This window comes from Amphiprion ocellaris, chromosome 11 (assembly GCF_022539595.1).
Source record: "Amphiprion ocellaris isolate individual 3 ecotype Okinawa chromosome 11, ASM2253959v1, whole genome shotgun sequence".
Lineage (NCBI taxonomy): Eukaryota > Metazoa > Chordata > Actinopteri > Pomacentridae > Amphiprion > Amphiprion ocellaris.
In genome coordinates, this window is record NC_072776.1 from 29,038,460 (window position 1) to 29,053,117 (window position 14,658).

Below are 14,658 nucleotides of genomic sequence, written 5' to 3' on the forward strand. Positions count from 1 at the left end.
TCTTCGCCCTCGGTGTGTTAACGTGGAAAATGAATGCAGAGAAGCCTGAGCGTATGTCCACCAGTCAAGTGTCTCCTCTTCCCTGATCCGTCGCACACTTTATCAAGCTGTCGCACGCTGTTTGCTCTGCGTTTTTGTTGTTGTTGTTGTTATCAGCACAGGCACACGAGTGCCAACAGGCGACTCACCACGCTGACGTTGAAAGCGTACAGCAGGTCGAAGGGCAGGGCGGCGATGAGATCCACAAAGAGCCACGTGGTGACGTAGTGGACACAGATGGAGCGGGCGTCGTACACCACCTGACCCGACGTGCTCACGAATGTAGTTCGAAAGTTCAGCAAGATGTCTGCAGAGGACGACAACAACGGCACGGATTACAGACATGATAAATGTCACCTGTGTTCCAGAGATACAGTGGAGGTTTCCCCTATTGTATGGCTTTTCTATGCTGAAACCTGATCAGTATAATATTAAAAAAACGGCCATGTCATGTCAAAGTGAAAACAGATTTATACAAAGTCATGTAGATTAATTCAAAATATAACACAGAAAATTAGTGATTGCATAAGTATTCACCCTCTTCTAGTCAGTATTTAGCTTTGAGCCTGTGTGGATGGATCTCAGTCAGCCTTGTACATCTGGACACTGCGTTTTACCTCATTTTTCTTTCCCCTCAGTTTTACAAGCCTTTCAGGACTAGCTGCCACCACCATGTTCCACATCATGATGATGCCACCACCATGCTTTACATCATGATGCTGCCACCACCATGTTCCACATCATGATGCTGCCACCACCATGCTTCACATCATGATGCTGCCACCACCATGCTTCACATCATGATGCTGCCACCACCATGCTTTACATCATGATGCTGCCACCACCATGTTCCACATCATGATGATGCCACCACCATGCTTCACATCATGATGCTGCCACCACCATGCTTCACATCATGATGCTGCCACCACCATGCTTTACATCATGATGCTGCCACCACCATGTTCCACATCATGATGCTGCCACCACCGTGCTTCACATCATGATGCTGCCACCACCATGTTCCACATCATGATGCTGCCACCACCATGTTCCACATCATGATGCTGCCACCACCATGTTCCACATCATGATGTTGCCACCACCATGTTCTACATCATGATGCTGCCACCACCATGCTTCATATTATGATGCTGCCACCACCATGTTCCACATCATGATGATGCCACCATCATGCTTCACATCATGATGCTGCCACCACCATGCTTCACATCATGATGCTGCCACCACTATGTTCCACATCATGATGCTGCCACCACCGTGCTTCACATCATGATGCTGCCACCACCATGTTCCACATCATGATGCTGCCACCACCATGCTTCACATCATGATGCTGCCACCACCATGCTTCACATCATGATGCTGCCACCACCATGCTTCACATCATGATGCTGCCACCACCATGTTCCACATCATGATGCTGCCACCACCATGTTCCACATCATGATGCTGCCACCACCATGCTTCATATCATGATGCTGCCACCACCATGCTTCACATCATGATGATACCACCACCATGCTTCATATCATGATGCTGCCACCACCATGTTCCACATCATGATGATGCCACCATCATGCTTCACATCATGATGCTGCCACCACCATGCTTCACATCATGATGCTGCCACCATCATGCATCACATCATGATGCTGCCACCACCATGTTTCACATCATGATGATGCCACCACCATGTTTCACATCATGATGCTGCCAGCACCATCCTTCACAAAGAGCTAAAATATAACAACATACCATAAAAAACCCACCACACCTCTTTATTTCTTCTGCTGTACAACATTTTGTGCTCATATTCAGAGTCTTCAGGATAAACAGCAGCTTATTTACAGAAATGAATGACTAAAGAGAAGCGTGCTGGGACATTTCAATCCACTGTTGTTGGCTGAGTGGACGTATTGATAAAGAGGCTTGGCCTATTAGTCCTAACAAATAGGATATCGACTGACAGGAGTCAGACATTTAACTGCGGGTGGCTTGTATAATTTCATTGCACAAGTTTATTGATGGAGGGCTGGTATTCACTCTTTTTCCATTAACACAAATTGTCCTTTGAAGAGCACTCGTACAAGTTTCCTGCAGTTAGGAGGACAGGGGCCAGGGACGAAGAGGCCTGTAGTTTCCAAGGAAATGAGCTCACAATGAGAAGTAATGGTCTGTTATGAACGCCTCATATCCTTTTACTGCAACATGCGTCATTAAAAACTTCCAACAAACTTTTATTATGAGTCACGAGGCTCTAAGAGAGAAGCAGCTCATCAGCAGGCTGCTTAACACAGCCGTCAAAAGTTTGGACTTTATGTCTACTGTGTCCTATAGTGTTGAAGGAACCAGAGACATCAAGACCATAAAATAGGCACATATGGATTAATGCAGTAAACAGAAAGCTTTTATACGCTGTTGTCAGCCTGAAATTAATGATACCCAAATCAAATTTTGGCAGGAATGTGCAAATTATTCCCATTAGAATGTGAATGATGTCAATGAACAGTGTGAACAACTTTAAATATGCATAATATAATACTAATCTTTCATTTCCAAGTTCTGCAAAGTTCTACCAGTGTTTTCAGTGGGATTTTTAAAAAAATCTTCCTTTCCTATCATGTAACATTGTGGAACATTGTGAGAACATTGTATGGATTCTAAAATGTGTTCCCTCAAAAGATCCTTAGAACATTGTAGAAAAAAATGTTCCACCTTTGTTAATATATCACATTACAGGAACGTCTTTTAAAGAATGTCCTCGTCAACATCTGGAAGACAAAGTTTCTTTTTTGTTATTGTGAAACATTGTGAGAATGTTTTACAGAAGAATGTTCTATAATGGGTCCCTCAACACTATCCCTAAAATATTACCAGAACATTACAGCCAGAGGAACGTTCTATACTGTGTTTCCTGCACAAAAAGGCAAAATGTTCTGCCTTTAATGTATCATATTACTGGAACGTCTTACAAAGAACATTTTCGTTAACATTTGAAGGCATTTTTTGAATGTTGCTTTGAGAACACTTCTCCTTTCTTATCATGGAACATGATTGTGAGAATGTTTTTAAAACGTTCAATGACACGTTCCCTAGCAAAATCCCACTGACAGAACATTGCACTATAACAATGTTCTATGTGTTAACTCAACAACATCGACAAAACATCCTCAGAACATTGCTGGGAAGAATGTTCCCCCTTTGTTAATATGTCACAGCACAGGAACGTCTTCTATAGAACATTGTTGTTGACATCTGGAAAAAAAAAAATTTAATGTTGCTTTGACAAAGTTCTTTTTTTGTTATTGTGAAACATTGTGAGAATGTTTTCCAGAAGAATGTTTTATGATGTGTTTCCTCAACAAAATTCCTAAAACATCAATAGAACAACGCAGCCAGAGGAACGTTATATGATGTGTTCTCTCCGTAAAAAAGCAAAATGTTCTGCCTTTACTATATCACATTACTGGAATGTTATAAAACGTTCTGTATAAAGAAAACATTCTGCCATCTGAGGCCTCGATAACATCTGGAAAATATTTTTTGAATGTTGCTTTGAGGATGTTCTTCTTTTGCTATCATGGAACATTGGGAGGATATTTTATAGGGGAACGTTTATGATGTGTTCCCTCAAAAACATTCCCCAAAACATCCTCAGTGTCAGGGCTCCCTCCTCTGTCCCAGCTTCAGCCCCCACCTGACCTCCCTCATCCTCCTCCCTCCTATTCCTCGCTCCACCTTCCTGCTCTGTCCAGCTGCTGTTCATCACCAATCACTCATCAACGGAACTCCGGGCAGCTGCTGTGCAGCACACCTGCTGATCATCTCCACCATAAAAGCTGGCTGCACACTCCACACCCTGCCAGATAGTAAACTCTGCTCATGCAGTCAGTCATCTAGCCTTGCACCTTTGCTGAGATTTTTCCATTGAAAAGCTTTACATTGACTAACCGTGTTTCTCTTGTCTAGCTCTGCTGACCCAGCTGCCCGGTTCCACCTGCTCTGTCCTCCCATCTCCTGCACTCTGGATCCAGCTCTGACCAGACCTCCCCCCTCCCTCACCTTGGACCTGCTGCCTGCTCCTTGAACCCCTGCTCATCGTGGAGGGTCTCTGCCTGCCATGTGCCCTCCTCGACTCCGGAAAACACCCCGCCTGTCGCCCCCCCCTGGAACGAGGCCCTCCTGCCCGCTCTCCGCCGCCGACCCACCCCACGGAGAACGCCAACCGGGCCGCCGGTTCCTGGTACAGTCACCCCCCCAACCTCCCCTTTAGTTCAGTTACTCCAGCCACCAGGTTCCCCACCACGTCCAGCACTCCCCTTTGTTTTGTTAAATAAAATCCACCTTTGTTCTTGCCTCAGTCCCTCGTCTGTGTGCTCTCTGCTCGGGTTCACCCCCACGCCGTGACACTCAGTTCCACCTTCGTTGATATTTTACAGTACAATGTTTAATAAAAGACATCTGAGGCCTTCATAACATCTGGAAAACATAATTTAAATGTTGGTTTGAGAAGGTTTCTTCTTTGTTATCATGGGGGATTCTGAGAATGCTTCTTAGAAGAAGGTTCTATGATGTGTTCCCTCAAAAACATTCTCAAAAGAGCCTCAGAACATCGCAGCCAGAATGCTCCACTTTTGTCAATATATCACAGTACAGGAATGTAATACAAATATAATTCTGAAAGTGTTCTATAAAAGAACGTTCTATAATCTGATCTGTCAACAAATGCAAAATGTTCTACCTTTAAAATATGTTACACAGAACATGTAACATATTCACACAGAACATTCCCAGTACAGGTACGTTTGAAAAAAATCATCCAAGGTCTTGATAACATCTGGAAAACATTTTTCTGAAGTTGCTTTGAGAACATTCCTCCTTTGTTATCATGGACCATAATCTGTTTTCCTGTCATTATCTTTTAAACTTTCTCTGCTAAAAGTATTAGTTAACCTTGAACTTCAAAGGAACAAATATCTCTAAAATGTTCTTTGAATATTAGAATAAACTCTTTAAACATTATTAGATTTTCATGTTCTCCAGTATTGTGGGAACATTCCCTGCTAGTTGACTATACTAAGCTAAGCTGCATTTTCTCAAAAATGTGTGACGATTTCAAACTATATGACATTTTTTTAAAGAAAAAAATAAAAACTTATGCTTAGCATCTGTAGCACTGTATCTTACTGTCTTTTTTCATGTGTTTTTGTCATTTTCAGCCACAAGAAACTGCTAAAAATTCCTGATGAATCAAAATTTAGCACAGATGTGAATAATTTGGGGATTAATTGTAAATGTGTGAGTGTTTATCGTGAAAATGCATGAGTTTAAGTTTGGATTTGAAGCACAATGCAGCTGAAAATGTTAGTGGAAATGTTGGCGTTTCACCTAGAATGAAGAGGATCTCCACCAGGATGTCGCTGACGCTGGGTGGGCTCCGGGGGGCGCTGCTGCTGCCTTCGTCCCGCCCGCCGCCCACCGTGAAGCAGACGTTGTAGGGGACGGTGACGGCCACGTAGAAGGTCGCCAGCAGGATCAGCCAGTCCCAGCCGGCCTTGAAGGTGCCGTAGTGCAGCAGGATGAAGCGAGACTTCTGGATGGCTGCCACTTTGTACTCTGGGATCGGAGGTTTCTCCCCAAACATGTTCTGCATCGGATGAAAGAGGAGACGGGTGTCAACAGCCTCCACTCAGCCACAACAACACATCCTCTCCATCACTGAGGCTCTTCAGGCTTCACGAGCGCCGAGGCTTTATGAGAAGCTGCAGAAGTGTGAATTCAAGTGCTGCACGTCAGGTTACATGTATGAAATCTATATGAAATAATTCCCACTTGAGTGCAGCTGTACAGATAAATGTGCAGAGTTTTCATGAAAAGTTGGAAAAGGCTGATAAAAATATGATGTCAAGCACTGGAAAAATGTCTCTCCTCGCACTGAAGAAGACATTTGAGAATAATAATAGGATCATTAGACTCAAATAGATGATTCAGCACACTTATTTACAAGAGTAAATTCACTCCAAATTTGAAGTATTATATTTCCGTATTTCCAGCTTGTTCTATTTTTTACATCCACTCCAAAACATCTCAGAGGGAAATATTACTATTATTATTACTCCACTGCATTTACAGCTGTACTATCTGAAACCTTCAGCTACTTTACAATTTAAGATTTTTCTGTGCAAAATTAATGCTCATAAAAAATGGCACTTTTTAAAACTTTTAAAAATAAATCAAACAGAAAATAATTGGTCAATAAATTTGTCGAATGACATGGAACTTATTTGCAAAAATGTTTGTAATTTTTCATTAAGAATGTAATGCATTGCAATGCATTTGCTGCACTTCTTTTTAGTGATCTTAAAAATTTTTATTATTTCATAATTTTTTGGGAAAATTTGACTATTAATGTCACAGAAGCATTGTGAAAGCATCATTTTAGTTAATTGTGAAGGAATTTCATAATATTTTCTGATATTTCTCAAGCCAATCAGCTAAATAATCAAAGAAAACAAAAGACAGTCGCATTCTACAATGTCAAAGTTCTTATTATCATTATTACTATTATTATTAGTAGTAGTAGTAGTAGGAAGGTTGTCAGAAAAACTCCATAAAAATGGTGGAAATGTGTAACTTTTCAAAAAGATTTAGATACTGTGAAAATAACTGTAAATATCTGTCAATAAGTACAATAAGAAACTATTATTCATAAAGCTACAGATTTTTTATGCCAATATTTTCTGCAGGTTACACATTTGTTTGTGATAACTAGACATTATCTGTAATTTAATAAAACAGCTAAAATTTGTAAAAACAAATATTTACCATTTTTCAATCTTTAATACACATAATTTCATATCTGTAAATCAACTATATTTTTCTTATTAAATATAATATGTATAAAAAGTATGTAAATTTATGGCCAAACATTGCAAAAGAACAGTATAAGAATACAGATTTTAATGTGGATATTATTAATGATTATAATTGCAGCTTTGGCCTGTTATAGTTTGGTTGTTTGTTTGTTTTTTGTTATATTATTTAGGTTAAGATGCAAAGTACAGCTTTTTTCCATGCCCTTAGTAAATATTTGTTGCAATTTAACAAAATAGAAAAATCTGTAAAGTAACAGTAAATTGCTTTAAAAAAAAATCACAGTTCAAAACTGTTATGAAACTTGCATTTTTTACAGTGTAAATCCCAAACCATTATTTAAAAACAACATTTGCAGTCTACTAAAAACACTGCAAACACACTAATGTATCACTAATAATATATAACAGAGTAAGACTCACAGTCACTTTGAACATAAATAAATGTAAGTAATTTCTTTTGGGTTAAACTGAGAGATACAGAGAAAACAATTTATGTAATGGATTATTTTTTACAGAGTGGTGTTTTTAGATTTTTCAAAATAAAACTCTGGATATTTAGATAATTAATTTGCAATTTTTTTGTATGTGACTAACAGGTAAGTTTAGCTGCTTTTAATAATAAAACCCACAACATAAAACACATAATCCTTTTATAGGTGGACTTGCAGGATACAAACTGCATATGTGAGCATGTTTCTGTATCAGTGACTTCAGCTACATGAAGCTCTTCGACTCGACTCTCAGCCAGAATGTGAGGACAGTCCTGGTGTCCTTCACACCATCTGTCAGGTTTGTCCTGCAGGAAACCTACAGAGCTGCACCGATCATCATCTGAGCCGCGACAATCGACTCTACCTCCACAACCACAATCCTCCAGAGCTGTAAAACCCAGTTTGTGAGTGTTACAAGCTGTTCCGCAGTGTTTCGCCATCTGATCACACACTGTTTTACTCAAACTGGATCGTCATCATTATTCTATTAGGCAGATTCCACTGCAGGAACTGAGAGGAGGAGCTGGTTTACAGGACTGGACTTCTGATCCACCTTCATGTTTCCATTGTTATGTAGAATTCAACAACTTTGACCGCAACTTTAACTCCGACTGCACCAAAACAAACTGTAACTGGATGAAATTGCAGTTCTATGTAGAAAATAGAACAATGGAAGTTTGCTGTGTTATCCTGTGTGTGGATGTTTACCTTGCTGATGGTGATGTTAGAGAGGAAAAGGCTCACTATTCTGTCAGAGTTTAACCAACCACAACCTGACAGTAGGGATCGACCAATTATCGACCCAACCAATTTTTGGACATTTTTAGACTACTGGTATCGTTATTTTTATTGACTGAATATCACAAAATACCTTAAATGCATTGCTTTGGCTCTGATTCAGCAGATATCTCTCTCTCTATAGTCACTCTTGGCTCAAGCAATGTCCCGCCCAAAGCTCTGTCTGATTGACTGTCACGTCACACGTAACAGCCAATCACTGAAGACGATTGTTTACACAGAGAGACAGAGAACACATATGCAGAGGGTTTATTCCATCCAAAATACCAACTTCTGTCCAAGTGTCCAACTAACTTACTAACAAGCTATGAAATTAAAGGTGCATTATGACAAAAATACTACTTTCTTTGTAAAAAGTTAAGGGTTTAAAAGTTTATTCCTCCCAGAATACTACTTTATGTCCAAGTACGTAAAATTTTAAATGTTTCTTTCACCCTATTAGAACTAGCTAACAAGTTGTGGTTTTAAAGGGGTATTCCACTCAAAATTCTACTTTTTACCAAACAAGTTTTGGATTGAACGATTTTTTCCCCACTCAAAATGTTGCATTCTAACTAAGAAATTATAATTTTTAAGGGTTATTCCACCTAAAATACTACTTTGTCTAAGTACATGTGTAGTTTCAAAGGCTTCCTTCAGTCAGTCAGAACTAATTAATAATTTATGGTTTTAGAGGTTTATCCAACCTAAAATATTACTTTTTAAATAGCAAGTTGTGGTTTTAAAGGTTGATTCCACCCATCAGACTACTTTTTGTCCAAGTATGTATCATTTCAAAGTTTTCTTTCACTCAATTAGAACTAACTGACTAACTTACAAGTTATGTTTTTAAAGATTTATTCCACCCAAAATACTACTGCCCAACTAACAAGTTCTGGTTTTAAAGGTTGATTCCACCAAAAATTGTACTTTTAAACTAACAAGCTGTGGTTTAAAAGGACTATTCCACCCAACATCCTACTTTCTAACTAACAAGTTTTGGATTTAAAGTTTATTTTCACTCAAAATCCTACTTGCTAACTAAGAAGTTATGGCTTTAAACGTTTATTCCACCAAAAAAATCTACTTCCTAACTAATAAGTTATGGTTTTAAAGGTTTATTCCATCCAAAATATTCTGTCCAAGTATGTTTCAAAGATTTCTTTACCCAATTAAAACTAACAAGTTAATGTTTAAAGGTTGATTCCATCAAAAATACTACTTTCTAACTAGCAAGTTGTGGTTTTAGAGGTTTATTCCACCAAAAATACTTCTTCCTAACTAACAAGTTGTGATTTTAAAGGATTATTCCACCTAAAATACTACTTTTTTTTTTACCAAGTATGTATAGTTTCAAAGGTTTTTTTCCCACCCAATTAGAACTAACGAACTAAAAACTTGTAGTTTTAAAGGTTTATTCCTTCCAAAATCCTACTTTTTAACTAACAAGTTGGTTTTAAAGGTGTATTCCATCCAATATCCTATTTTTTAACTAACAAGTTTTGGATTTATATTTTTTTGTTTTTTTTCCCCCCACTCAAAATCCTACTTGCTAACTAAGAAGTTATAGTTTAAAAGGTTTATTCCAACCAAAAGCCACTTTCTAACTAACAAGTTATGGGTTTAATGGTATATCGCATTGAAAACAATAATTTCTGTCAAAGTATGAATAGCTCTAAAAGTTTCTTTTGGCCTATTAGAAGTTTCTAACTAACACGTTATTGGTTTAAAGGTCTATCCCACCCAAAACTCTACATTAGTATTTTTTTTTTTTTGCCACTGTCTGTTTACTATTAAACTTTGCCAATGGAGTAAACAAGTGATTGCCATGTTATCTGGCTCAAAAAAAGAGGTAATAAAAACAAAGGTCTTACTACAACTGCAGTCCTGAAAGCGAAGCCTTCTCTGCTGCAGAAATAAGCTACTTTGCAAGATGGGAAAGACTCAAAATTGTACAGAAAATTGCAGGATTGGGGTAAACCAAACAGTCTATGTAGAGCTCTAGGGTATTCCCTTATTTCCTATGTGCTCATACAGAGTTACATCCAGTTACTACTGTTTGCTGTGTTCCTGTTGGATCCTACGATGCATAGGAAACAGAAAGGTTGAAAAAGTCAACTTATGCATTTAGACCTGTGAACTTTTGCACCACTGTCCACCTGAATTCCTGCAGTAGATCTATTTATCTCCTGTCTGAAACTTTTACCGGCCTCCTTTATTGTTACAGAGCATTTCTGGTCTGAATCTACACTAAAAGTAAATTAAAACGAGCCAGACTTTATAAAAATCCTTCAGGTCATAAATTACTTTGCGCTCCCTTGTTGTTTATTTCGAGAGACAAAAGCTGCAACATGGGAAACAATTAAATTTCTTTTCATTGTGTTGCAGGAACAAACTTTTTCTCTGTCTCGATAAAAAAAAAGGCTTTGAAGTATGCTTTTGTTTTGTACAACTTGTAGGGGTTTTAAAAGTTTGGCTCATACCTTATTTATCCTCCAGAAACACAATAATCTCATCTATGTGACGTCAAAAGAGCTAAAGTCTCGAAAGTAGAAATAATGAGCTCAGGCTGGCGAGCTTTAGTGCATCCTCTGGCATTCAGACAAAATATTACTCCAAAAAATTGAGATTCAGTAAATGATCCTGTGGAGTTATTGTCCACAAATCTAGACTGGTGTTTTAATAGTCCTGCTGCTGGTCAGGATTCCTCCACAGATAATGATTTAAATTAAAGGAGACACTCGTATTATTATATTTATTGGCATAAATGTCTCCATTTATTTTTCTGTGTGAATATTAAATGGACTTCTTAAAATTTATTTGCACTTAATTAGAGTTCAGACCTCAGAGAGGGAGGAACTTGTTGAGTTGAGCTGCTTTAATAAGATTTTTATTATTATTTTCCCCTGTAGGTTAGAGCTGGAATGAGCCAGAAACATGAAACTTGGCCCAGTAACTGGAGAAAATGGACAGAAACAGGAGCCCAATCAAACACATGGTGGCGCTGTAATTAAGGCTCAAAAATTTGATTTAGGAAAGTCCACAAACCTCACACAATATATACAAACAATATGAAATTTGACACAGCTCAATGTGGGAAAAAAGCCTCTTGGACTATAAATGTCTGCCATTATAATTGTTGTCTAACGTGTCATCTACTTTTTTTTTGAAACTATCAACAAAGAATTTGGTGGAATCCTGTTTTCCTGCAACTTTTGTGTCCACTCGCACCAACTCCTGCAAATATTCACATCCACACAACATAGACTTCCAGTGATTTTGTGTTTTCTCCCATCCGGTAGCAAAAACACATTATTTTACTGTGTGGTATTAATAATGAGATGCATTACTGTCAGTACTAACATCACAAAAATTACTATTATATTCAAAAGAATCTGTTGTTGTTGCCCAGGGAGAACATAGAGCAGCAGATTTAAGTGTGTTGTAAATTATCAATTTGCGCATTTGTCACAAAATGGTAGTTAACAAGTGAACAAACAACAACAAAAACATCCACATCAAAAATCTGAACTTTTACAAATAGCAATTTTTTTTGCAACATTTGATGGTGAAATTACACAATTTTTAATAATTTGAAAGAAAATACATGTGTTTTAAGGATAGAAAAAAATTGGCAAATAATTTTTACATTAACAATTATTTTGATTTTTTTATCTGTTTTGTTAAATTACAGATATCTAGTAATCTCACAAAAAATGATCAATTTACACATTTGATAGTATGATTACTCTATTTTTGCTGTATTTACATCAGAAAAAATAATAATTTCACAGATATTTATTGCTAATTGAAGCAAAATTATATATATTAAGAATTTAAAAATGGTAAATCATTTTTAAACTGTTATATCGAGTAAACTCATATGAAAAGTATACATTTACTTGTCAACTCTAAGAAATAACAGACTGTAATTAAGTTTTTTGTTATTTTACAGTGTGCGAAAATAAAAAATATTCTATGTAACTGTATTTAAATCAGGGAAAAATATTGTTATTTTACATATACTAGACATTATTACAAGAAAGATTCTGTATACTGAAAATTTAAAAATAGCAAATCTTGCTTTTAATGGTTATTTTATAGATTTTCCTTGTTTCCTTAAAATTGCAGATTTTATCTTGTAAAGTCACACTGTACTGAATTGAAACCAGCAAAAACATATAATCATTTTAAGAATTTCTTGGTTACTATTGGATTTTTTTCAGTTTTAAACGTTACAGGATCTTGCTTATTTTTCTTGCACCTTGCTACCAGATTTTCACCATATTTTACAGACTTCTTTTTACAGTTTTCTTTTGATTTGTTTGGAAAGTTTGACTGAATGACTAAATGACTGAGCAGCTTGTTTCACATGTAGACTCCAGTGTCCACGTCTTTTTCATTGAAATGGGAAATGCTCTTTTAAGATACATTTTTTTTAACATTAAAGTTACTTTTGTAACGTTGAATACAATCTTTTTATTTCTAACATCAATTTTGATTCCAGGACTTTTCCTATTGTCTGTTGTCTTGAAACAGATTCAGCATCAGCCACACAGATGTCATGAAACACAGAGAGACTCACGTTGTTGATCTTGAGTTTGCTCTTGTCTTGTTTCTGCAGGTGTCCTGACAGGTGGTAGAGGACGGCTCGGCTGCGGCGCCGGTTGGCGTTGAAGCCCGGCGGGCGAGTTACCTGATGCACCTCCAAACCCGTCTCCTCATCTGTGGACGAGACGGAAACACGCTGAGCCTCGACTCAACCCACAGCACAGGAAGAGAGTTTCAACCAGCCTCATCCTGTTTGCCCGGAGGTAAAGCTCTGACAGCTGTCTGTTATCGGTCGACGGCAGCGAAAACAACCTGGACCTCGTCTGACTTCATTAAAATCAAGTTTGACAATGATGTCGTCACAGTGAAGCAGCTTCCAACTGACGCTGCTCAAATTTTCTGTAAATATTTGACATGATATCAAGCTGATGTCTCCCTCTGTGGTCCTGTATCGACTGGAGGTGTTCTTACTCTATAGAACAGGATCAATACTAATGATTAGTTATGTCACTCTGTTAACGTACACCGAACCGTGAGGCCTCAGCGGTACAATAGACATATTAACGGGAGCTGTTTTCTGTTATCATCCTCACAGAAAATATTCCCTCGTTTATTCCATTTCCACTTTTCATTTCCTACTTCAATTGTTCCACTATCCATAATAATATAATGTCCTGCTTGGAAAGCACACACCCATGTAACCAAATCCTTTTCATTTTCAGCCGGTAAATTTGATTTGTTCATAACATCCAGGATGGATTTCAGGCTGTTTGGAGAAAACATCTGTGGCTCTGTGTGAATCTGCAGCTGGAGGTCATTTGGTGGAGCAGCACTAACGGACATGTGGAGCAACAACAAGGTGTGTGTTGTCAGACTGACGGAGGTGATGCAGCAGCACCTGTTCTAACAACAGTCATGTAGCAGTGAACAACTGGAGGGTTTGATTCTCCCCAGGAGGGTCCCACTGTGGAGGTGAGATTACTTTTGTGAAGAAAAACTTTACAGAATCGAAACATCTGTTGTAAGGTAAAAAAAAAAAAAAAAAATCAAGAAAACAGTGAAATGTTTTACAAGGCAGATACTAATTTATGTTAAGCAAAAGCAACATAAAGTCCAGAACCTCTGTGGAAACACACAAGCAAGAACAGAAGGAAAGAGAACTCAGAAATGTCTCATGCATTACTATAATCAGTTTATTTTGTGTCCTATGTCATAATTTTATTTGCATTATTGTCGTCTTAACTACCAATTATATTATTTTATCTTATTTCATTGCTTTGCTGTGCATTAGTCAGAAAATAAATCTTTAAAATTGTTAATGCTTTGTCACTCTAAAAAATGAAAGTTTTTACCATTTTTTTTAAAGTAAGTTTTAAAAAACATTTCACTGTTGTTTGACAGATTTTCCCTGTTTTGTTAAGTCACAGATAATAACTACTAAAATCATTGATGAAAAGGATTCATTTACATCTTAACTAAAAACAAACCTACAAAAAAAAAACATCCACATAAAAAATCTGCATTTTGACAAATAATATTTGTTCTTTCACAAAATTTGATTATTTTAATTTTCTTACCTCCTTGTTGTGAAATATCTTTATGCTAAGCTAGGTATACTAAATATAATCACCAAATAAATTGAGGCTGAAAATTATAGATGAATCCCCTGAACCCAGGAGTTTCTAACTCTGAACCTTAAGCATCTTTTTGTTAAAAAAAAATGGCCAAAATATCAACAATTATTTGAGCCAGAAACTGTAAAAACTGAAAGAATCGTCCAATTTTTTAAAAAGATGTGTGGTTCTGAAGGAAAAATTAAACCAAATCGAAGCTTGAAATTATGATATTTAATCAGAATCACTTTAGATCTACAGATTCAACAGAAATAACATCATTGCAAC

At 37.3% G+C, this 14,658-nt stretch overlaps 1 protein-coding gene across 1 annotated transcript in view; it reads right to left on the reverse strand.

The window, feature by feature from the left end:
• kcnh3 (potassium voltage-gated channel, subfamily H (eag-related), member 3) overlaps nt 1-14,658 on the reverse strand; it is a 231,774-nt gene that overhangs the window by 58,439 nt on the left and 158,677 nt on the right. Inside the window, exons 4-6 of the mRNA XM_055015551.1 lie at nt 12,792-12,931; nt 5,452-5,710; nt 189-346 (exon numbers count right to left, since the gene is read on the reverse strand). Coding sequence (XP_054871526.1) covers nt 189-346; nt 5,452-5,710; nt 12,792-12,931 — 557 coding nt within the window. The remainder of the gene's footprint in view (nt 1-188; nt 347-5,451; nt 5,711-12,791; nt 12,932-14,658) is intronic.